The sequence below is a fragment of the Crocuta crocuta genome, unplaced genomic scaffold (genome assembly GCF_008692635.1).
Source record: "Crocuta crocuta isolate KB4526 unplaced genomic scaffold, BGI_CrCroc_1.0 scaffold77, whole genome shotgun sequence".
Taxonomy (NCBI): domain Eukaryota; kingdom Metazoa; phylum Chordata; class Mammalia; order Carnivora; family Hyaenidae; genus Crocuta; species Crocuta crocuta.
This window is the reverse complement of record NW_027532172.1, coordinates 5,653,396-5,674,655: the sequence shown is the minus strand read 5'-3', so window position 1 is coordinate 5,674,655 and position 21,260 is coordinate 5,653,396. Positions and strand designations below refer to the sequence as shown.

At 59.2% G+C, this 21,260-nt stretch overlaps 1 protein-coding gene across 1 annotated transcript in view; it reads left to right on the top strand.

The window, feature by feature from the left end:
* Positions 1–1,087: 1,087 nt before the first annotated feature.
* PLXNB1 (plexin B1) overlaps positions 1,088–21,260 on the top strand; it is a 25,675-nt gene continuing 5,502 nt past the window's right edge. The window contains exons 1-33 of the mRNA XM_077776948.1: positions 1,088–1,176; positions 5,068–5,120; positions 5,785–6,897; positions 7,686–7,868; positions 8,191–8,319; positions 8,424–8,524; positions 8,786–8,918; positions 9,436–9,592; positions 9,838–9,946; positions 10,022–10,130; positions 10,537–11,217; positions 11,398–11,520; positions 11,714–11,836; positions 12,134–12,227; positions 12,303–12,475; positions 12,639–12,790; positions 14,260–14,365; positions 14,494–14,630; positions 14,902–15,078; positions 15,264–15,435; positions 15,617–15,859; positions 16,611–16,787; positions 16,865–17,013; positions 17,525–17,625; positions 17,730–17,947; positions 18,092–18,270; positions 18,415–18,481; positions 18,707–18,853; positions 19,736–19,904; positions 20,167–20,270; positions 20,345–20,429; positions 20,655–20,827; positions 21,037–21,197. Of these exons, the coding sequence (XP_077633074.1) occupies positions 5,791–6,897; positions 7,686–7,868; positions 8,191–8,319; positions 8,424–8,524; positions 8,786–8,918; positions 9,436–9,592; positions 9,838–9,946; positions 10,022–10,130; positions 10,537–11,217; positions 11,398–11,520; positions 11,714–11,836; positions 12,134–12,227; positions 12,303–12,475; positions 12,639–12,790; positions 14,260–14,365; positions 14,494–14,630; positions 14,902–15,078; positions 15,264–15,435; positions 15,617–15,859; positions 16,611–16,787; positions 16,865–17,013; positions 17,525–17,625; positions 17,730–17,947; positions 18,092–18,270; positions 18,415–18,481; positions 18,707–18,853; positions 19,736–19,904; positions 20,167–20,270; positions 20,345–20,429; positions 20,655–20,827; positions 21,037–21,197 (5,939 nt within the window). The 5' untranslated portion in view covers positions 1,088–1,176; positions 5,068–5,120; positions 5,785–5,790. The remainder of the gene's footprint in view (positions 1,177–5,067; positions 5,121–5,784; positions 6,898–7,685; positions 7,869–8,190; positions 8,320–8,423; positions 8,525–8,785; positions 8,919–9,435; positions 9,593–9,837; positions 9,947–10,021; positions 10,131–10,536; positions 11,218–11,397; positions 11,521–11,713; positions 11,837–12,133; positions 12,228–12,302; positions 12,476–12,638; positions 12,791–14,259; positions 14,366–14,493; positions 14,631–14,901; positions 15,079–15,263; positions 15,436–15,616; positions 15,860–16,610; positions 16,788–16,864; positions 17,014–17,524; positions 17,626–17,729; positions 17,948–18,091; positions 18,271–18,414; positions 18,482–18,706; positions 18,854–19,735; positions 19,905–20,166; positions 20,271–20,344; positions 20,430–20,654; positions 20,828–21,036; positions 21,198–21,260) is intronic.

The window sequence follows — 21,260 nt, the reverse complement described above, 5'->3', positions numbered from 1 at the left end:
AGCCTACTCTCAGCAGGGGCCTGTGGAGCCAGTAGGGTTTCCCAGGAGGTACTCTCTGTCCTTGGAGTCCATGCTCACGCTTGGGCAGTGAGCATGGCCTGGGTGGCCCCACGGGTTCTGTGAACTTCTGAGTGCCTGATCCCTTGGTCATTTGGTCACACCATTCTTGACATTGTTTTCTTTGTGTAATGGTTCCTCAGGATGGCATGAGATGAAATAACCTCTGCACATGGAATGTTCACCCTCCTGGTGGGGTAGGAGATACCTTATCTGTGTACAGATGAGGGGTGCTGTGGGGTTTGGAAGTCCTGTGTCCACCTTTGGGGTGAGGTAGGTCATAAAGAGTATGCACTTGAGTGAATAGAGTTGAGGAGGGGAGTATTCCAGGTCTGTGGAAAGGGTCCCCCACAGGCTCAGGCAGGAAAGCCAAGGGGGCTGAGGTGGTGATGGACGTGGAAAAGTGGTGGCACATAGGGTAGAGAACGAACTGGAGGGCCTGGTGTCTGATGCTGGAGGCCAGGGATAAGGAAACTGGGGAGGGGGGTGGTGCCATGCTGGTGGTGCACGGCCCCAGGTGCTGGGAGAGGGGATGGAGGAAAGGGAGTGACCTGAGAAGTTGGTGAGAGAAGGTGGAAAGCAGAATCGGGTAGATCAGAGTGAAGGCAGACTCTTGTTGAGGGGTGGCAGATGGCAAGAGTGTGTCTGTGGTGTTGGCTCTTTGGACACTAGCCAGTGTAGATGACCTGAACCTTCTGATTGAGGCTCTCCCTAGCCTGTGGAGGATCTGGGGTATTCCAGAGTGATGTGTCTCTGTGACAAATTTTGCCTCCCAGGAGGCTATCTCAGTGGCCTTGAGCCAAAGTCCTGCAAAAGTCCTAACAGCATGGGCCAGGTCCTGTCTCCTCTGAGTTTGTAGTGGGCAGGCCAGGGTGTGCGTGAAGGGCCCGGCAGAGGGCACAACTGGGCCCCTGCCCAGCGGTTCCTCCCTAGAAAGGCCTAGGTATTTGCCAGTGAGGGAGTCCAGACTTGCCCAAGGCTTCTCAGCTTAGGGTCGGTCACAGATACAGGCCCGGGAGGAAAAGAAGGAAATGCACCCTTGCTTGTGCGCTTTGCAGCTGCTGTGCCCTCCTGTAACAGCTGGCTAGGTGGGGTATCACCGCCACTTGCCACTTGCCGGTGAGCAAACAGGCGTGTGGGGGAAGGGAGGAGGGTGCTCGGGGGACATGGGGGGCTCAGGTTACTTGGCTTAGTGGTGGCACAAACCCAGGCCCAACCCCAAAGCCTATGCTCCTCTGGCATAGAGGTGGGGGCCGGAAGGAGGGGGTGGCTGTTAGGGAGTCCTGGGAGTAGGGAGGTGGGGAGAAACCAGGCGCCTAGAAGTTCAGGTAAAGAAAGTTGGAGAAGGACGACCACAGGAAAGGAAGGAGGGAGTTCGGGGCGCTGCGGAGCAGGGGTGGTGGCTGGCGAGCTGGCGGGGCTGGGGAGGGGTGCTGGTCCCACNACCACACTTCCCCTCACAGAGGGAAACTCTGGCGGCTCCGCCTGTAACGCGATTGGGAGACAGAGGAGGTGGAGCTGCTCCTCCTCGCCCCCTCCTCGCCGCAGCCGCCGCTGCCACAGCCGGGACGGCCGGCCTCTTCCCCGCCCTCCCAAGACCACGGGTGGGGTCTTTGCCCCGCGGCCGAGGGAGGAGGGAGGAAGGTCGAGGAAGAGCCGTTGGGGAGGTCTAGGCTTGCCCTCTGTAGTAACAGCCCTTCCAGGCTGCGCTCTGCGCGACTGACAAAGGCGGACTGTGAGCCTTGTGCCAGGCATCCCCAGAGGGAGACCCCCCGCCTCCCTACACGATCCAGGCAGTGGGTGATTGATGAGCGCTACTGAGTCCGCGCGGGTGTTGCGTAAATGGTGGGCCCCTCCACTCCACCTCAAAACAGACAACAGGGCGAACAATGTGCACTCCAGCACTGTCAGTGAATCTCTTCTCTTGGGTGGACCCTGGGAGCCAAGCAGGAGAAGGGGAAGGAAAGTCGTTTCCCACTGATCCCCTTAAATGAGGGCTGGGGTACCACACTTCCAGGTGTGGAAGGGCGGAGTTTGTTAGCCCCTTTGATTGGTGAGGAGAGCTCCAGGAGGGTCCCAGAGCTGCTTTCTCTTTGCAGATAGAAGTTAGACAGCTGAGGGCTCTGCTGAAGCGGTCTAGAGAAAGATGGGCCCAGAAGAGACCTCAAGGCAGGCCTGGGGCCTGGGTACAGGCAGAGTTAGGCTTTGCCTTTGAGTTTGAATGCGTCCTGAGATCTTGTGATCCTGTAAGTTGAGGATATGAGGCCTGGCTACAAACCAGCCTTTTCAGTCTTCTTGAGCTTGGTTATTAATGAAGTGGGCCTGACACCCTGTCCTTTGAGAGGCCAAGTGGCCTGGAGCACGGTGTGGCTCCCATATCTCCCCTTCTGGCTGGATTTCCTTGGCTGTGAAATGGGGGTTCTTTTAACATGTAAGGAGCACCTGCTTTGTGATAACATCTGTCTTAGTTGCTGGGGCCTCTGAATCAAAAGCTACACTCCCTGTCTGCAAGGAGCTTTAAGTCTAGAGTTGGGAGGGTGAAACAGAGAGAAAAGTGTCTTTGGTTGGTGCCACTAATGCCAGGCACATGCATTTCGTATTTAACGGTCAGAGCATTCTGGTTTCCCATTCTGCAAATGGGAAATCTGAGGCTTAGTCCAAGCCAGAGCTGCAGTACACACTAGTGTGGTAGCTGGATATACCCATTCCATCCACCACACGGAGTGGGCTCCTCGGGAGCCTGGGGGGACACGAAAGGCTCTCCTGGGAGATGATGGTTGGGAGTCAGAATTAACTAGATAGAAAGGGAGTGGGCATTCCAAGCAGGGAGGAGTGTGAAACAGCCCATAGTTGGGCCAGCAGGAGCTAACAGCATGTGTGGGGGAGCCCTGGCATAATTGGATGGAAGAAGGCGTGGACTGGAGGGGTTTGACCTTTATTCTTCAGGCCTTGGGCTGCCCCAGAGACGGGGCAGAGATGTGCTCTGATTCTGCTTGAAGATCTGTGAGGTAGGAGGGCTGACCTGGAGGGGCTGGGGGCTGCTCTGGCCTGGGGCAGAGGTTGAGTGAATTCGAGTGCCCAGTAGGGAGGAGAAGATGTCACCACCCCTCTTTCCCTCCTCCCCTACCTGTGGTTTGTGGGGAAGGGTGAGGGCTTCACCCTTCAATCAGTGATTGAGGGAGTCCATCACTTTTCCCAGAGTGGGTCAGCCTCCAGCCTCCTGTGTGGCCTGGCCCGGAGCTGTTCTGATCCCTCCCATCTTCTTGTGGGCCACTTGACCCAGTTGTGACTTTACATTTGGGGAGTGTCTTGGTTGCTGCCCCTTGAGGGCTGGAAAACTTTGGCATGCAGTAGGCTCTGAGCAAATGTTTGTAAGCCAATGACAGAGTGACTCTTGGTCTAACTATGGACCCTCTGCCCCAGGCACATCCCTGGGCAGGAGGCTACTGGAGGGAGTGAGCGGCAGCTGAGTGCAGGAGGTGGGGTCTGCCCATCCTCAGACAGACCCTGTCTTCCCAGAGGAAGAAACTTTCCTCCCCCACCCCTTGGAAACAAGGTGGGGGGCTCCTGGGAAGCCTGGCCTTGCCATAGTCCTGAGTTCACGACTCTCCCTGCTACCCCTTTCCCCCACCCCTTCGGGTAGCAAACAGAGGCAGCCTTGTTCCTGCTCCCATAGAGCTGCCCTGTTCTCCTCACACTAAAAATGGAAACCCCCAAGCTATTTCGGGAGCAGTGCCCAGCTGGGCTGTGGCCACGGCTCCCTTGCTCCCACCAGGCGGCCCGACCCTCCTCTGAAACGTATGCTCAGTCTGCTCACTCTGGGGCAGTCTCCGCAGCAGCTTGGTGGGGTCTTGGCTGGGAGGAGCTGACCCTAGATGAGGGAAGCTCTCCTTCAGACAGATTGGCCGCTGGGTGGTGGGAGGGGCTGGCAACGTGGCCTGGGCAGAAGCTAGTAGGGGAGGTATCTCCCGGCCTGGCCTGGGAGCAAGCACTTCACCAACCTGGTGCTCTTGGTTGGGGACCACCCGGGGCTGGGGAAGATGGGGTTACCATGGTTTTGTGCTTCCAGCAGGCCTTAGCTGGGGTCCACAAGGAGGGATCTGTGAGGAGAACAGGCACCCAGGGTCTGAGGAGGGCCCAGGGATAGACATGGTGACTTCCTCTGGGACAACCCTCCTCCAGCCCTGGGCCCTGACTCTGCTCTGACTTGCAGGAGAAGAAATAATAGCAAGAGATGCCCTGGCTTCCACAGCCCTGTAGGACTTAGGGCTTGAGCAGGGAAGTGTGCATGAATCTGTGTGCGTGGGTATCTGAATGTGGGTGGTGGTATGTATGTCTTTGCTGGGGGGTGTGACATGCACTTGTGTGGAATGTCTGTTCGCACAATGTGTATGTTCCCATGTGTAAGGAGGTTGTGTCTTTGTGCAGGTGTTTAAGTGTGTGGTACATGGCTTGCGTTCTTACGTGTGTCTGTGCTACGTGGACACACTGTACCTGCATGTATCTGCATGTGTGCAAGTGCCCATGTGATTGTGTATGGGTGTGCGCCTGCAGGGCCGGTGGCATGTATGCTTCTTGGTGTGTGCAAGCCCATGTCCGCTTCTGTGCCAGTGGCGGTTTGGGCTAGACAGTTCCTGGCCTGTGTAGAGGGTGTATGGTGGCGTGCCCTAATAGGACAGAGTTTGGGCAGAGGGTAAGAAAGAGAGAGTAGCCAGGAAGGAAGAAGGGGCTGCAGAGGGACAGGGCCATGCTGGGGGCCTGGCTGGGCCCCACCAGCCATGGGGCTCCTTCCTAGTTGCCCTTTCCCAGGCCCTGAGGGTGCCTGGTTCCTCTGCCCTCCCCCTCCCTGTGTGGGCTCTGAGGAGGCGTCCCCTGTGGAATGTGTTTGGTGGCCGAGGGCCAGGCTGGGCCCAGTTCCATTGGCAGGCTGGGCAGCGGGTAGGGGAGCCCGGGCTCCCACATGCCTGCAGCCCAGCCCCCAGCTTCATGCTCTGCTATCTCCCTGGCTAGGTGACTTCCACACAGGTCATGCTGTTGTCTCCTGATCCAGCCGGCCCTGCCAGGTGAGCCTGACCCTACACCCAAGCACCTGGGGGAAGTGTGACTCCCACTTCTTAGGGCTCTCCAAGTCCAGTCATTTAGGCCCCAGCCCTGGCAGCCCCAGTCTCCCTCATCTCTTCCTTGGTTTTGTGGATTCCTTCTGGATTCTTGGCCTGAAAAGCCCTTCATCCAATTCTTGCTCTGCTCTAATGGGCAGATGGCCCATGGGTCCTTGCCCTCCCTCTTTCCCCCCATAGGCTGTTGACATCTGTGCAGAGGGGTCCTCTCCCTCCTCGGGGTTCTGGGCCCCTCCTTCCTATCACCTGCTCTCCTGCCTCTTCTAGACCCAGGTCCCTGGGGATGGTATATTTCCCACATCTCTGTCGCTCTAGGCCCTTACTCTCGGACCCTGTGGTGACACAGGGCAGTGCAGGGAGATGTAGGGGAGGGGTAGGATGGAAGTCCCCTGAGAGAATAGTGCTTGTAGGAAATGAACACTGTTGAAATTTCCAGGAAGGATCTCCTCACCCCTTGCTAGTGTGCAGTCCTGGGGTCATCGTGGACCACAGTGCTGTCTAAGCCTAGGCCTCCTCTGCTCACTCCCCAGGTTAGGAGGGGCATCTTGGCAATGTCACGGCCCTCTCGCCCACCAGTAGCCCATCAGCACTCCATCTCTCTCCTTGCCAGGTGACCATGCCTGTCCTCGGCCCAGCTCTCCTCCAGGCGCTCTGGGCCGGGTGGGTCCTCACGCTCCAGCCCCCTCCACCGGCTGCTTTCACTCCCAATGGCACGCATCTGCAGCATCTGGCACGAGATCCCACCTCAGGGACCCTCTACCTGGGGGCCACCAACTTCCTGTTCCAGCTGAGCCCTGAGCTGCAGCTGGAGGCGACTGTGCCCACTGGCCCTGTGCTAGATAGCAGGGACTGCTTGCCACCTGTGATGCCTGATGAGTGCCCTCAGGCCCAGCCTACCAACAACCTGAACCAGTTGCTCCTGGTGAGCCCCGGGGCCCTGGTGGTGTGCGGGAGCGTGCACCAGGGGGTCTGTGAGCTGCGGCACCTGGGCCAACTTGATCGGCTACTGCTGCGGCCTGAGCGGCCTGGGGACACCCAGTATGTGGCCGCCAATGACCCTGCAATCAGCACGGTGGGACTGGTGGCCCAGGGCTTGACTGGGGAGCCCCTCCTATTTGTGGGGCGGGGATACACCAGCAGGGGTGTGGGAGGTGGCATCCCTCCCATCACAACCCGGACCTTGCGGCCACTGGACCCCCAAACTGCCTTCTCCTATGAGGAGACAGCCAAGTTGGCCGTGGGCCGCCTCTCTGAGTACAGCCACCACTTTGTGAGCGCCTTTGCACGTGGGGCCAGCGCCTACTTCCTGTTCCTGCGGCGGGACCTGCAGGCTCAGTCTAGAGCCTTTCGTGCCTACGTGTCCCGAGTGTGCCTCCGGGACCAGCACTACTATTCCTATGTGGAGTTGCCTCTGGCCTGCCAGGGTGGCCGCTACGGGCTGATCCAGGCTGCAGCTGTGGCCACGTCCCTGGAGGTGGCCCAGGGGGAGGTACTCTTTGCTGCCTTCTCCTCAGCCGCTCCCCCCACTGTGGGCCGGCCTCCGTCAGCAGCTGCTGGAGCATCTGGAGCCTCTGCCCTCTGCGCCTTCCCCCTGGATGAGGTGGATCGCCTTGCTAACCGCACGCGAGATGCCTGCTACACTATGGAGGGCCGTGCCGCAGATGGGGTGGAGGTGGCCTACATCGAGTATGATGTCAATTCTGACTGTGCACAGCTGCCTGTGGTGAGTCCCAGCTCATTCCTGTCTGGCATTCATGGCCAGGCAGGCAGCTGCCCGAGTCCAAAGGGAAGCTAGTGGTGGTGTGGGGGCTGATCAGTTGATGGATATTATGTGCTTCCTTTGTGTCTGGGTGATGGAGAGATGGTGCTCAGGGGGCAGAAGGCCATTCAGAGCGGGGCTTGGACTGCTTGCTGCAGAGGCAGTGTTCGTGTAGATGGACTGAGGGTGTTTGGGGTCCTAGGGTATGGGGCAGGGACCTAGAATGTGGGAAGATGCCCTGTTTTAGATTTTTGAGCAAGACACAGGTGAGATTGAGGCTTGTTTGGCTCTAGCCTCTGGATGGATAACACAGGGAAGAGATAACAGCTAGGGGGACTGAGTGAGGGAGAGGTGGCAGGGACCCAGGGGAGCGGACCTGGACATGAGGGTGCAAGCTTTGAAAGACTTTGGGCAAGTGGTCCAGGGGAAGGCTGAGTGTATAAACTGGGGGAAGGCCAAGAGGGTGGGAAGGTGGAGCCCCAGATAGGTGGGGATCAAGAGTGAGGTAAGGAGCTGCTGGGGCTGCTGGAGATAAGCAGCTGAGGCCCCACTAAGTCTGCAGCTGTGGGCAACATCAGGGAGGGCTGGCAGGGACACCAGGGGTGGGGATAAGGCTGTCCAGGGGCTCCTGAAGAGAGGGGTGATGGAATAAGGCTATCCCAACAGAGAAGAGAGAATCACGGAGAGCTGGGCTGGGCCAGGGGATGGGGATGTCCAGGGAGGACCTTACTGGTGCTTCTTGCTGCCTATAGGATACGCTGGATGCTTATCCTTGTGGCTCGGACCACACGCCCAGCCCCATGGCCAGCCGTGTACCCCTGGAAGCCACAGCCGTTTTGGAGTGGCCAGGAGTTCAGCTAACAGCTGTGGCAGTCACCATGGAGGATGGACACACCATTGCTTTCCTGGGTGATAGTCAAGGGCACCTTCACAGGGTGAGTCCATAGGAAGTACTGGGCCCTGTCACCGGGGTCTAAAAGAAATGAGCTGCTGGTGACACAGCCTGGGCAAAGGTATGCCTGTGACCCCTGGGACACACCCTTGGCCCTAAGGCTGGGAGAGATGACTTAAGCTTCTCTTCCCAGGGCTGGGTGGTATTTACCTGTGTTCTCCCCCACCCTCTGCCCTAGGGCTGGGTGTTGTGACTTGTACTAGCAGCAAATTCTGCTTGTGGATTTCTTCACTGTGGGAAGAAGAGAGGGCCTTGGGCCTATGGCCATGGACTTGGGTCCCAAAACTTGTGGTCTCTGATCTCAGGTCTACTTGGGCCCGGGGAGTGATGGCCATCCATACTCCACACAGAACATCCAGCTGGGGTCTGCGGTGAGCAGAGACCTTACTTTTGATGGGGCCTTCGAGCACCTGTATGTCATGACCCAGAGCACGGTGAGTGCCAGGCGAGAGTTGGGACCTGGCTGCTGGGAGGGGCCTTGGGCAGGGCCAGAGACCCACAAGTGGAGGAGTCACTGGTATTTGGATTGCTGTCGTAGCTTCTCAAGGTTCCTGTGGCCTCCTGTGCTCAGCACCTGGACTGTGCATCTTGTCTTGCTCACAAGGATCCATACTGTGGGTGGTGTGTGCTCCTTGGCAGGTCAGTGCTCCACCGACTCCTGACCGATTCCCCAACCCCAACCCCTGCCCCTGCCTTCCCTGCTCCTACAGAAATTGCCCTGCCCAGTATTCCTGGTCCTTGGCCCTTGACTTGCAGCCCCCGACCCCTGGATGCCCCACTCCCCTATCTCCATCCTCCATCCTGGGCCTCAGTGCCTTGCCAGGGCACACATAGCCTGGTGTCATGGCCCACTTGAGGCTCCCTGCCCCATGAAAGTGGATCCTGGTCATTCTCATGCAGATGCAGTCGCCGGTCCGAGTGCTCACGGGGACAGGGCCCAGAGCGGTGGCTGTGGAGCTTCCAGCCTGAGCTGGGCTGTCTGCAAGTGGCAGTTATGAGTCCTACCAACATCAGCCGAGAGGAGCGGAGGGAGGTGAATGAGCAGGGTGGGCGCATCCCTCGTGGGGAGGACTCTGGTGATGGGTCAAGACCTAGCATTTTATTTTATTGTTTTGTTTTGTTTATTTCTGAGAGAGAGATAGTGTGAGAAGGGGAGGGTCAGAGAGTGAGGGAGGGAGACACAGAATCCGAAACAGGCTCCAGGCTCTGAGCTAGCTGTCAGCACAGAGCCTGGCACAGGGCTTGAACCCACGAACTGTGAGATCATGACCTGAGCTGAAGTCGGATGCCCAACCGACTGAGCCACCCAAGCGCCCGAAGACTTCGCATTTTAATGTCAGATGCTCTAAACACCACACGGCCCTGTACAAGTCGCTTATCTTGGGGCCCTTGCTTTCTCTATCTGTTTCTAATCCAGGCTGGAGGGCCTTTGTGAAGGCTTGGGGGCTGGTGGCTGCTGTGCCTGCTCACACTGGGCACCCCGGAAACATGAGCCCTGGTCTGCTGCCCGGTGGCTCCAGCAAGCAGCATGTCCTGGCCTCTCTTGGCAGGTTTTCCTGTCGGTGCCTGACCTGCCGCCTCTGTGGCCAGGGGAGACGTATTCCTGCCAGTTCGGGGATCACCAGACTCCAGCCCTGCTGACCAGTTCTGGTGTGATGTGCCCTTCCCCAGACCCTAGCGAGGCCCCAGCTCTGCCAAGAGGAGCCGGTGGGTGAGAGAAGGGTCCACCCCTAGGGCCTGGGAGCCCCACCCTCCTCCCATCTTGCTCCAGGGGGTGTAGTGGGGGTGAAGTGTGAATCCGAGTGGGGATCCCTGAAATAGCACTTTTCTCTGAGTCCCCTGACTAGTCCTCAGTCCCCTAAACTGCCCATTTTGTGTCCTATGAGCTGTGTTCCCCAGGTCCTGGGTGCTAACCCCACTCCTCAGCCTGGGCCCTCTCTCCTACCCTGCAGACCACGTGTCAGTGAGCGTGGAGCTCAGGTTTGGCGCCGTGGTGATTACCAAAGCTTCACTGTCCATCTATGACTGTACAGCAGTCACCGAGCTCCGCCCGTCTGCACAGTGAGTGCCTCCCAACACCCCTAGCGCCCAGGTGGCCCCATGGCGATCCCTGCCCCATGGCTGTGCTCTGTGCAGGTGCCAGGCCTGCGTGAGCAGCCGCTGGGGCTGTAACTGGTGTGTCTGGCAGCAGCTGTGCACGCACAAGGCCTCGTGTGACGCCGGGCCCATGGTGGTTAGTCAGCAGGTGAGCGGGACCCCCAGCCGGGCCCCACAGGGGTTTGGGGTCCCTGTTGTGAGGGTGTCTCTGATGGCCCGGGGTCTGTGTGCCTGCCCGCCCATGTGAGGCTCTGTGAGCACCTGAGCTGCTGTGTGTGACGGACTCACTGGAGAGCAGCTGCTGACGTCCCGCCTGTTTCGGGGAGAGGACGTTTGCAGCTGAGTGGCAGGGGAGGTCTGGGCCTCAGGTCCCGCCTCAACACAGATGCCCCTGGAGCCTGCCCTCCCCTCCCTCCTTTGGAGAATTAACGGGCTGTTTTTGTTTCTCTTTCCTTGGTCTCCTTTCCTCTTAACACCCCCTTTGCCTGCCTGCCACCTGTCCCGTGCCTGCCTGCTAAGTTGCGCCTCCTGTCTTTCTCTGCCTCCCCCTTCAGAGCCCGCTTCTCTCCCCAGCCCTTCCAGCAAGAGATGTACCCACCCCCTTCCCACCCGAAGCCCCCCAGACCCCAGCCATCCCTGCTCCCGACACCCTTCCTGCGGAGCCCGGTGCCCCCTCCACAGCCTCGGATGTCCCACCTGGGGACCGACCGCCCCTGCTCAGCCCCTGGGGGCCGGGGGCGGGTCCTGGCCCCATACCTGCCTCAGCCTCCACAGAGCCACCTCTCCATGAGGAACCTCCCCCTCCCGAACCCCCCAACAGACCTGGAACCGCTGTCCCTGCCCCCACTGACTTCGGACCCACGGCCACACCCGAGGACCTCTTGGCCTCCCACGCATCGCCCACAGCTGCAGCAGCACTGCCCCCTGCCCCTGCAGACCCCGGCCCCGAGGCCGACCCCTCCGTGGCACTCCTGGACCAGCCCCCTGGCACTGCTCTCGCCACCACTTTCCCAGGGGCCGCTGGCTCCACGAAGCCCGCTCTGGACTGGCTCATGAGAGAAGGAGGCGAGCTGCCTGAGGCGGACGAGTGGATGGGGGGTGACACACCCGCCTTCTCCACTTCCACCCTCCTCTCAGGTGATGGAGACTCGGCTGAGCACGAGGGCCCTCCCGCCCCCCTCATCCTCCTGTCCAGCCTCGACTACCAATACGACACCCCCGGGCTCTGGGAGCTGGTGAGGCCCAGCCCAGGAAGGAGGCCTCAGGGGGAGGGGACGGTGGGGCAGACTCAGGCGGGATCGAGGGGCAAGCGGGGTCTGCAGCTCCACGCCGGCCTGGGCCCTGAGTCGTGTGCGGGGAAACAACCAAGGTGATGGGGTGGGCTCCACAGACTGCCTTGCTCTTGGTGTCTCCAGGAGGAGGTGAACTGGGGGGCAAGCTCCTGCCCTTGTGTCGAGAGTGTTCAGGGTTCCACGCTGATGCCAGTCCACGTGGAGCGCGAAGTCCGGCTGCTGGGCAGGAACCTGCGCCTCTTCCAGGTGAGTGTGTCCGGTTGCAGACGTGGTTGGCGGCCTCCTTGGCTGCTGGCCAACAGTACATGAGCCCTAGAGAGCAGGAAGAGCGCCTGGCCCCGCATCTCCCTCCCAACACAGGGGCTCTGCTAGGTGCCCTGCGGGACTCGCTGGGCCCAGCTCCAAAAGCTGCCTCAGTAGCCATGTCCTCTGCCCCCAGGACAGCCCCGGAGCCCATGAGTGTGTGATGGAGCTGGAGGGCCGCGAAGTGGCAGTTGAGGCCCAGGTCGAGTGTGAGCCACCTCCAGATACTCAATGCCACGTTACGTGCCGGCAGCACCAGGTATGGGTCGCCAGTGCCTGGGTGCACAAGGGTATGCTGGCCGCAGGCTGGCTACTGACCTCAGTTGGCCGCACCACATTCATCCCAGCCCCAGATGTAACCCTGTGACCCTGAGGGAGTCTGCGTACCCCAGCTCTGACCTCTGACCCCGTGGCCTCATGGTATCCCTGCACCCCAGCTCTGACCTCTGACCTTGTGCATCCACAACTAGTCATTTGGTCTTTTCTCTGACCACCCCCTCCCCGAGCTTGATGCGTCCCCCAGGCCCAGGCTCTGACCCCACTCCCATTTCTCCAGTTCAGCTATGAGGCTGTGCAGTCAGAGCTCCGTGTGGGGCTGTTTCTGCGTCGGGCTGGCCGTCTGCGTGTGGACAGTGCTGATGGGCTGCACGGTGAGCTAGTTGGTGCCTCTGGGGCCACGGGGCTCCTCCAGGCCTGCCTCTCACATTTGTCTCTGCCACCCCCAGTGGTGCTGTATGACTGCTCCGTGGGACATGGGGACTGTAGCCACTGCCAAACTGCCATGCCCCAGTATGGCTGTGTGTGGTGCAAGGGAGAACATCCACGTTGCGTGGCCCAGGAAGCTTGTGGCGAGACTGAAGCTGTGGCCACGCAGTGCCCCGCGCCCCTCATCTACTCGGTGTGTTGAAATGCTGGGATGTCCCTTCCTTGCTGCTGCCTTTAGAGGGACAGTTGGGGTGCTGTGGGTCCAGGAGTCCCAAAGGTGGGAGTCTGGGACTGCCTTTCCAGGCTGCCAAGCATTGACTGGTGGGCAGAGGTGAGCAGTCCGTGTCTTGGAACAGGTGGAGCCGCTGACTGGGCCTGTAGACGGAGGCACCCGTGTTACCGTCAGGGGCTCCAACCTGGGCCAACATGTGCAGGACGTACAGGACACGGTCAGGGTGGCCGGAGTGCCCTGTGCTGTGGACGCTCAGGAGTACGAGGTCTCCAGTAGGTGAGTTTGCTGGACTGACAGGAATTTCGCATACTTCATAGGCTCCCCGATTGGCTTTCCTGCTCACGGCTGCCCACCTACTTCTCATCTGCCTTTTCTTCTCCCCTTTTGCTTGTTTCTGGTCATAATGCCCCAGAGCTGAGGTTGCCACTTGAGGCCCTGGAGCACCCACTTCGGCTTTGTGCACAGACTTACATGTCCCTGGCCTGGACTCTTTGGGGATCATTGCTGGGCCTGGGCACAATCACTGCCTAGAGCCAACAGGTGGCCCCATCTACGTGTTCTCACTTGGCTTTCTGAGGGAGCATGGACGTAATTGTGGCAGCAAGGTTCTCAGATCCCAGATAGTTGTGCTTAGGGGCTGGGTTTCCACTAACTGTCCTTTCCTCCCTAACCACTGGAGGCCTTGTGGCCTGTCTGCTGAGTGCCAGTATCCTTGTCTAGTCCCTGGGACCCTGGCTGCCTTCCCAGAGACTGTAGCTGATAAAAGGTCTGGGTCACGGTAGCCTGGCTGCCAGTGGCAGGGTCCAATGGTGCCCACGCAGGACACTCCCAAGGAGATATCCACAATCAGCAAATCCCAGACCTGGCTGAATATCAGGGTTACCTGGAGAGCCTGTCCAAAGTCACCATGGAATGGGTCCTTCAAGCCCACCCTCAGAGATCTGGATTCTGTAGGCCTGTGCTGGGGCTCCGTGGTCTGTATTTTAAGCTGGATTTTGTTGGAGCACGTGGTATTCCCTCTATCTGTTATGACCCAGAACTTTAAATGATTGTCTATACTGTTAATGATTCTAGAACCATGAGACTAAAGTAACTTATGAAGTGATTTATAAAGAGATTAAAATATTCACTGGCTGAGGTCTCTCCTGGGTACTTTACATATCACTTGTTTTGTTTTCCAAAGTGTTGGCAGTGACTGTGACAATGTCACAGAGTCGAGCCACTGCCAGCTTCACCATGGGGACATTAATTTGTCCCAAGCTTCTGTTTTCTGGCTGAGAACCAACATTTCCTTAGATTGCTCACTTTCCCTTTCCATCTGTCCCCAGACCTGGCTAGAACTTCCAGGGACTTTTTTTTTCATGAGGAAATCAAGTTTCCACCACTTTGCAAGTGGTGCGGTGTGTGTGGTAATGGCAGCCAGTTAGGCCACACTCATCAGTTGGGTGCTTATCCCTGCAGCCAGCCTTACAGGGTTTCTTGTAAATTTGTGCCACGCAGAGAGGCGAATTTCTCTCAGCAGGGGGCTCTGCAGTTGGACTTGGGTGATTAAAACCATGAATATTAATTCTCAGATGCCAAGGCCACCTGGTGTGCCATAAGGAATTCCCCCCAAAGCAAGAGGATCTCTGTTAATCTTAGGAACAAGGAGAATACCTCATTTAGTGGGGCAGGGAAGGGGCAGCTGGCTCAGTATGAGGGACCCTCGGTGCGGCCTAACCCTCCAGCCTGCCCTGTGCCCACAGCTTGGTGTGTATCACTGAGGCCAGTGGGGAGGAGGTGGCTGGTGCTGTGACAGTGGAGGTGCCGGGAAGAGGACATGGTGTCTCAGAGCATGACTTTGCCTACCAGGTAAAGTGGCTCCCCTGTCAGCCCTTCCTGGGGCTTCTCACCCCAAGGCCTTGTCTGCTTCAGGCTCCCCCTGCTTCTCTGTTGGTGGCCTCATGGCTGCCTATGTTTCCCTGTCCCCCTTCCCACAGGACCCGAAGCTGCATTCTATTTTCCCGACCCGAGGCCCCAGAGCGGGGGGCACCCGCCTTACCCTGCATGGCTCCAAGCTCCTGACTGGGCGGCTGGAGGACATCCGAGTAGTAGTTGGTGACCAGCCTTGTCACCTGTGAGGACTGCTTCCTCATTCTGCAAAAAATCCATGTGTTCTAGGGAGAAGACAGAAGGGTGGGATATGGGGAGAGCGGAAAGGGGGAGAGGGTCAGGTCTGCTCCATCAGAAAGCTGGGGCTGTCATGGGACTGTGGCCTCCAGGGTCACATATGGAGCTTGCAGTCAGCTCTGAAGGGAAGTGAGCTGAGGCCTGAGTGGGTCCTGTGTCCTGGAAATCATCCCTGTCTCCTTCCTGGCCTGCCTTCCACTCATCCCTCCCTTCCCTAGGCTGCTGGAGCAGCAGGCCGAGCAGCTGCAGTGTGAGACCAGCCCCCACCCCACGCCTGCCACGCTCCCTGTGGCTGTGTGGTTTGGGGCCGCTGAGCGGAGGCTTCAACACAGCCAGTTTGAGTACACATCAGACCCCAACGTCACCTCTGCCGGCCCCACCAGGAGCTTCCTCAGGTGCTGGGCCAAGGGCATGGCTGCACGGCAGGGAGGTCTTTGCAGCTCTAGTTCATGGGGAGGTTGCGGGGCTTTCTGTGGAGGCCGTGGCCCCCGTGCTGCTGCTGGGGAGAGGGCCGAGCGGCTTTGGGCCGGGCTGGCCCGGATTCTCATAAGCCATGGGTGGTTCACGGTCTGTGTTGCAGTGGAGGACGGAAGATATGGGTCCGTGGCCAGAATTTGGATGTGGTACAGACACCAAGAATCCGAGTGACTGTGGCCCCAACAGCACCGCAGCCTGGCTATGGGTTTGGGCGGAGGCGCCGTGTGATCCCAGAAACAGCATGCTCCCCTGGAGCTTCCTGTGGCGGCCATCACGTAGGACACCCATGGGCGCCCCCTGCTTGTTCTAGACTAGCTCTCACCCGCATCACCCCTGTCCACCCCGTGCACAGCCATGGGTGGCGGGTACTGAAGGGGCTATTGCCCTATCTTTGCTGGCCCCCTTCCTAAGGATAGCTCTCAACTCTCCTCCCCTGTCTTTCCTCCCTGTGCCCAGTTTGAGGAGCCATGCCACGTGAACTCCTCTCAGCTCATCACGTGCCGCACGCCTGCCCTCCCAAGCCTGCCTGAGGACCCCTGGGTCCGGGTGGAATTTATCCTTGACAACCTGGTCTTTGACTTCGCAACACTGAGTACCACACCCTTCTCCTATGAGGCCGACCCCACTCTGCAGCCCCTGAACCCTGAGGACCCCACCGTGCCATTCCGGCACAAACCTGGGAGTGTGCTCTCTGTGGAGGTACTGTTACCACTCACACACAGGGGCTGGGGGCTCGTGGCCCTTCATTTGCTGGTCACTGCTGCTGTGCGTGGCACAGGGCACAGGGAAGCAGAGCAAGGGCCAAGCCAACAGACCTGGCTCCTCACCCTTCATGTGGTGAGGGCTGAGGGGCTGGTGATGGGCTGCCTCGCCTGACACATCCGGCTGGGGCTTGGGGCCTATAGCCTGGGCCCCCACACACCCATGGCAGGAGTCTGAATGACGATATGTAAATGGTTGGGCACATGCAGTAGCTGGGGGGCATGGTACACAGTAGGCACCTGGGCTGATGCCCGTTTGGCAGCCTGACTCATTGTGAACAAGCACTTGGCATGGGTTCTGACACGTGCAGTAGGTGGGCGTTCTGAAAGGTCGTAGGTACACAACCTGGCATTGTCCACCTGGTAGACCAGCAGACAGTAGGGACTCTGGCTTTGTTAGGTGACTGGGCAGGATTTGGGGGCAACTTTAATATTGTCTAGATTTTAAGCTCTGGAAAAGTGAAGATGTGAGGAAGAAGGATGGGAAGGGCAGAGAAGGGAGGGCCTGGGGGCGGGGGGCAGCCTGGAGAATAGCCATGGACTGTCTCCTCCTATGCAGGGAAAGAGGTGCTGAGACAGCATCAGCCCTGCTCCTGGGGGGTAGGTGTCAGGACCATGCTTCCCACACTTCAGGGGATAGGGTCTGAGTGACCCCTCAAGGAAGAGTTCTGAGTGATCTCGTGTTCCAGGGGGAGAATCTGGACCTTGCAATGTCCAAGGAGGAGGTGGTGGCCATGATAGGGGATGGCCCCTGCGTGGTGAAGACGCTGACCCGTCACCACCTATACTGCGAGCCCCCCCTGGAGCAGCCCCTGCCCTGGCACCATGCCCTCCGAGAGGCACCTGATGCTCTGCCTGAGTTCACGGTCAGTGGGTGGGCCCTGGGTCGGGCCAGACATTAGGCATGTGATGAAACTTTGCTCACGAGTGGCTCCCCACGTAGGTGCAGATGGGGAACCTGCGCTTCTCCCTGGGCCATGTGCAGTACGATGGCGAGAGCCCCGTGGCTTTTCCCATGGCAGCCCAGGTGGGCTTGGGGGTGGGCACCTCTCTTCTGGCTCTGGGTGTCATCATCATTGTCCTCATATACAGGTGGGTGCAGCCAGATGTGGCTGGGCTGGGGCAGGTATGGGGTGCGGCTGGACGGGAAGGGCAGACTAGGCCAGGGGCCAACAAAAATTTCCTGTAAAAAGGGCTGGAGTATCTATTTTAGGCTTTGTGGGCCAGGTGGACTCAGTTGCAGAAGCTCAACTTTGCTGTTACAGAGCAGGAGCAGCCATAGACAGTACGCAAACACATGAGCGTGGCCGTGTGCCAACGAATCTTTACTTACAGAAATAGGTTGTGGGCCAGATTTGGCCTGGTTGTAGTTTGTTGAACCCTGGGCTAAACTGCTGGGCTAGACTAGATATGGGGTGTACTTGCCCAAGACAGGACAGGCTGAATTATTCTGGGCTAGGCCTTGGCTTGGCTGTGCATGGCCGGGTCACACTGTGCCGGCCTAAGCCAGGATGAGGCTGGGGTAGACAGGCCTGGGCCGGAGGCACCACCAACGACTCTGGCCTTGTCTGGCCTTCCCCTTCCTGACCTTGGTGCTGAGCAGGAGGAAGAGCAAGCAGGCCCTGAGGGACTATAAGAAGGTCCAGATCCAGCTGGAGAATCTGGAGAGCAGCGTGAGGGACCGCTGCAAGAAGGAGTTCACAGGTGAGGCTGCAGAGAGTAGGCCTGGAACATGCCTCAGGGCTCTGCGCAGGCCTGCCCCCGTCGCGTGGGATCCACGCCCAAACCTGGCCTCTTCTGCCCAACAGACCTCATGACTGAGATGACCGATCTCACCAGTGACCTTCTGGGCAGTGGCATCCCCTTCCTTGACTATAAGGTGTATGCTGAGAGGGTCTTCTTCCCTGGGCACCAGGAGTCGCCCTTGCACCGGGACCTGGGTGTACCTGAGAGCAGGCGACCCACCGTGGAACAAGGGCTGGGGCAGCTCTCCAACCTGCTCAACAGCAAGCTCTTCCTCACCAAGGTGCCACTCGGCGCCCCACCCTGGGCCTCCCCACATCTGGCCTCTCCTGGCCCCACCCCTCCTGCCCCAGCCCCACCCCTTCTCTGTCTCTCCTTTTCTGAATGGGCCCCTTCCTCCCTCCCTATCCCGGTTCCCTGGCGCCAGTTCATCCACACCCTGGAGAGCCAGCGCACCTTCTCAGCTCGGGACCGCGCGTATGTGGCATCTCTGCTCACCGTGGCACTGCATGGAAAGCTCGAGTACTTCACCGACATCCTCCGCACCCTGCTCAGTGACCTGGTGGCTCAGTACGTGGCCAAGAACCCCAAGCTGATGCTGCGCAGGTCTGTGTGGCTGTCGGAAGCCATGGGGACCTTGTGGTTATAAAGGCTGGAGCCAAGGGCTGAGTCGAACCCTCTGGAGCTCTGCAGAACAGAGAACCTGGAGGCCCTACCTCCTGACCTGCCCCTCCCTTCTTGTCATCCTAGGACAGAGACCGTGGTGGAAAAGCTGCTCACCAACTGGATGTCCATCTGCCTGTACACTTTCGTGAGGGTGAGAGAGGCAGTGGTGGATGGGGCTCAGGCTCCCCTCTGGGGCGAGGCAGGACTCTAAACCACACAGCTTCCAGCTTCAGCTCAGACACTCCTGCCCAGCACGTCTCATCCACCTTAGGCCCTATGCAGCCTGTCCCCTTCCCCAGCATGGGCCATGTCCCATGCAGCTCTGTTTCATGCCTTCCCCTGCCCTGGGGGCCCTCACTGTCTGTCACTTCCCCAGGACTCAGTAGGGGAGCCTCTGTACATGCTCTTCCGTGGAATTAAGCATCAAGTGGACAAGGGACCCGTGGATAGCGTGACTGGCAAAGCCAAATACACCCTGAATGACAACCGCCTTCTCAGAGAGGACGTGGAGTACCGTCCCCTGGTGAGGGAGGAAGGGAGAGGGATCGGTGAAACAGAGTGGGGGAGGGAGCGGGGAGGGAGGGAAAGAGAGTGTGAACATGCACATGTGTAGTGGTGTCTGTCCCTGGTGAGGATGAGGAGGGTAAGCATGTGTGATCATTGTGAATGGCTGGCTGCTGAAGTGAGACTTTAGATTAGCTTAGCAGCATAAAGGCTTAAGGGCCAAGCCTCGGGCAGAGGGCCTTGAGGACAGAACCTCAGGCTCAAGATGGGGTCAGAGTGGCCACAGCAAGGGTTTGGGGAGCAGTCCAAGTCCTTGGACTGAGCCAGGGCCTGTTTGCCAGACCATCATCTCAGTGTCCTGGCAGTGATGTGATGTGCCTACCAAGCCGGGAGCCAGCTCTGTCAGACTTGTCCGTCTCTTCTTCTGGGTTGCTTTCCCTTTAGTGGAGTGCCATCCTTGGTGGCCCATGTGGGGTACCTTTCTTGGTGGCACATGCAGGGTACCTTTTGGAAAATCTCATTTCAGGCTCCAGCAAACCTGTCCCCTCTCAGGCTGGTAGGAATCCTCACTTCTTATGAAGGCTTCTCTCAGGTGCCTCAGCCTGACTAGTTGAGCCAGGAACTTGGGGACCTGAGTTAAGAGGGACTTGTGTTCACTTGTTTTTTTCTGCCATTCGCCCCATAGACATTTACTAGTGCACTGTGCTAGGTGCTGGGGTCAGGGTGGAGAAAGCCACTGTCCCTAGGGTGGGGGGTGGACGGGTAAAGAGATAAGAATTAGGGAGTCATTTGTGCTGAGAGGTCAGAGCCAGTGGCTTCCTCATGGGTTGTCCCTGACCTTGCGTGTTGGTCATCCCGTGTGTGGCATGAGCCCTGATTGCTCCTGCATATACCTCGGTAGACCTTGAATGCACTGTTGGCTGTGGGGCCTGGTGGAGGAGAGGCCCAGGGTGTGCCTGTAAAGGTTCTGGACTGCGATACCATCTCCCAGGCCAAAGAGAAGATGTTGGACCAGCTTTATAAAGGAGTACCTCTAGCCCAGCGGCCAGACCCCCGTACCCTGGATGTCGGTGAGGGTGGAGGGGATGGGTAGCCTGGGGACCTGAGCCTGGGTGAAGGCTGGGCTGCCCCTGGACCATATCGCTCAGTGGGCACGGGGCAGAGGCTGGGACGACCTCTCACATGGTGAGGTGCCCCTGATCTAGTCTCTGGAGGGTTGGGTAAGGCTGCCCCCTGACGGTGGGGCCTGTGTCCCTGGGGAGGAGGAGGTAAGCTCCACTGCAGGAAGGGTGTCCTGGAAGCCCTGGACCATGTCCCAACTTGCTTTTGCAGAGTGGCGGTCTGGGGTGGCTGGGCATCTCATTCTTTCTGATGAGGACGTGACTTCTGAGGTCCAGGGCCTGTGGAGGCGCCTGAACACCCTGCAGCATTACAAGGTGAGAGGGGTCAGAGTGGGAGGAGGGGTAGGTGGGGCGGGGCTGGTGGAGGGGTCACCGGCTGTGGTTAGCAGGTCCCAGATGGAGCAACTGTGGCCCTGGTCCCCTGCCTCACCAAGCATGTTCTCCGGGAAAACCAGGATTATGTCCCTGGAGAGAGTGAGTATGCCGCCCCCCACCGACCCCTGCCCAATCACTATCCTCTGCCCCTGCTTTGCCCAGTCCCCAGTACTGGGGCAGGTCCTCTGGACCTTAGGGTGGGCTTGTGTCTACCTCCCTTCCACCTAGAGAAGCCCTCAACCGGTGCTTCCACTCCTGGAAGTTGGCAGGATGCTGGGGGCCCAGGGGAGGGGGTACCTGTTGAGCCCTGGGGTCTTGGCACAGGGACCCCGATGCTGGAGGATGTGGACGAGGGGGGCATCCGGCCCTGGCACCTAGTGAAGCCGAGTGAGGAGCCAGAGCCTCCCAGGCCTCGGAGGGGCAGCCTTCGGGGCGGGGAGCGTGAGCGAGCCAAGGCCATCCCTGAGATCTACCTGACCCGCCTGTTGTCCATGAAGGTGGGGCAGGAGGGATTGGAGGCTGGGGTCAGGGATGGGACAGGCTGTAGGTCTGGGCTGTGGGGGAAGGCACGGCTACTTATGGGATTTGGGGGGTAGTGTGGGACTCGCACGGGCATAGTGCCCTGAGGTGTCTGAGGCTGGGCTGGGGCTGAGGTCCCCTGTCCCCTTGCTGACCATACCTCCTCTGTGCTTCCCTTTCCCCACAGGGCACCCTGCAGAAGTTTGTGGACGACCTATTCCAGGTGATTCTCAGCACCAGCCGCCCCGTGCCACTTGCTATTAAGTACTTCTTCGACCTGCTGGATGAGCAGGCCCAGCAGCATGGCATCTCCGACCAGGACACCGTCCATATCTGGAAGACCAACAGGTGGGGGTGGGGCATGGGGTGAGGCAGGCCAGGTGGGGGCGGGGTCTTCTCTCCCTCCTCCCC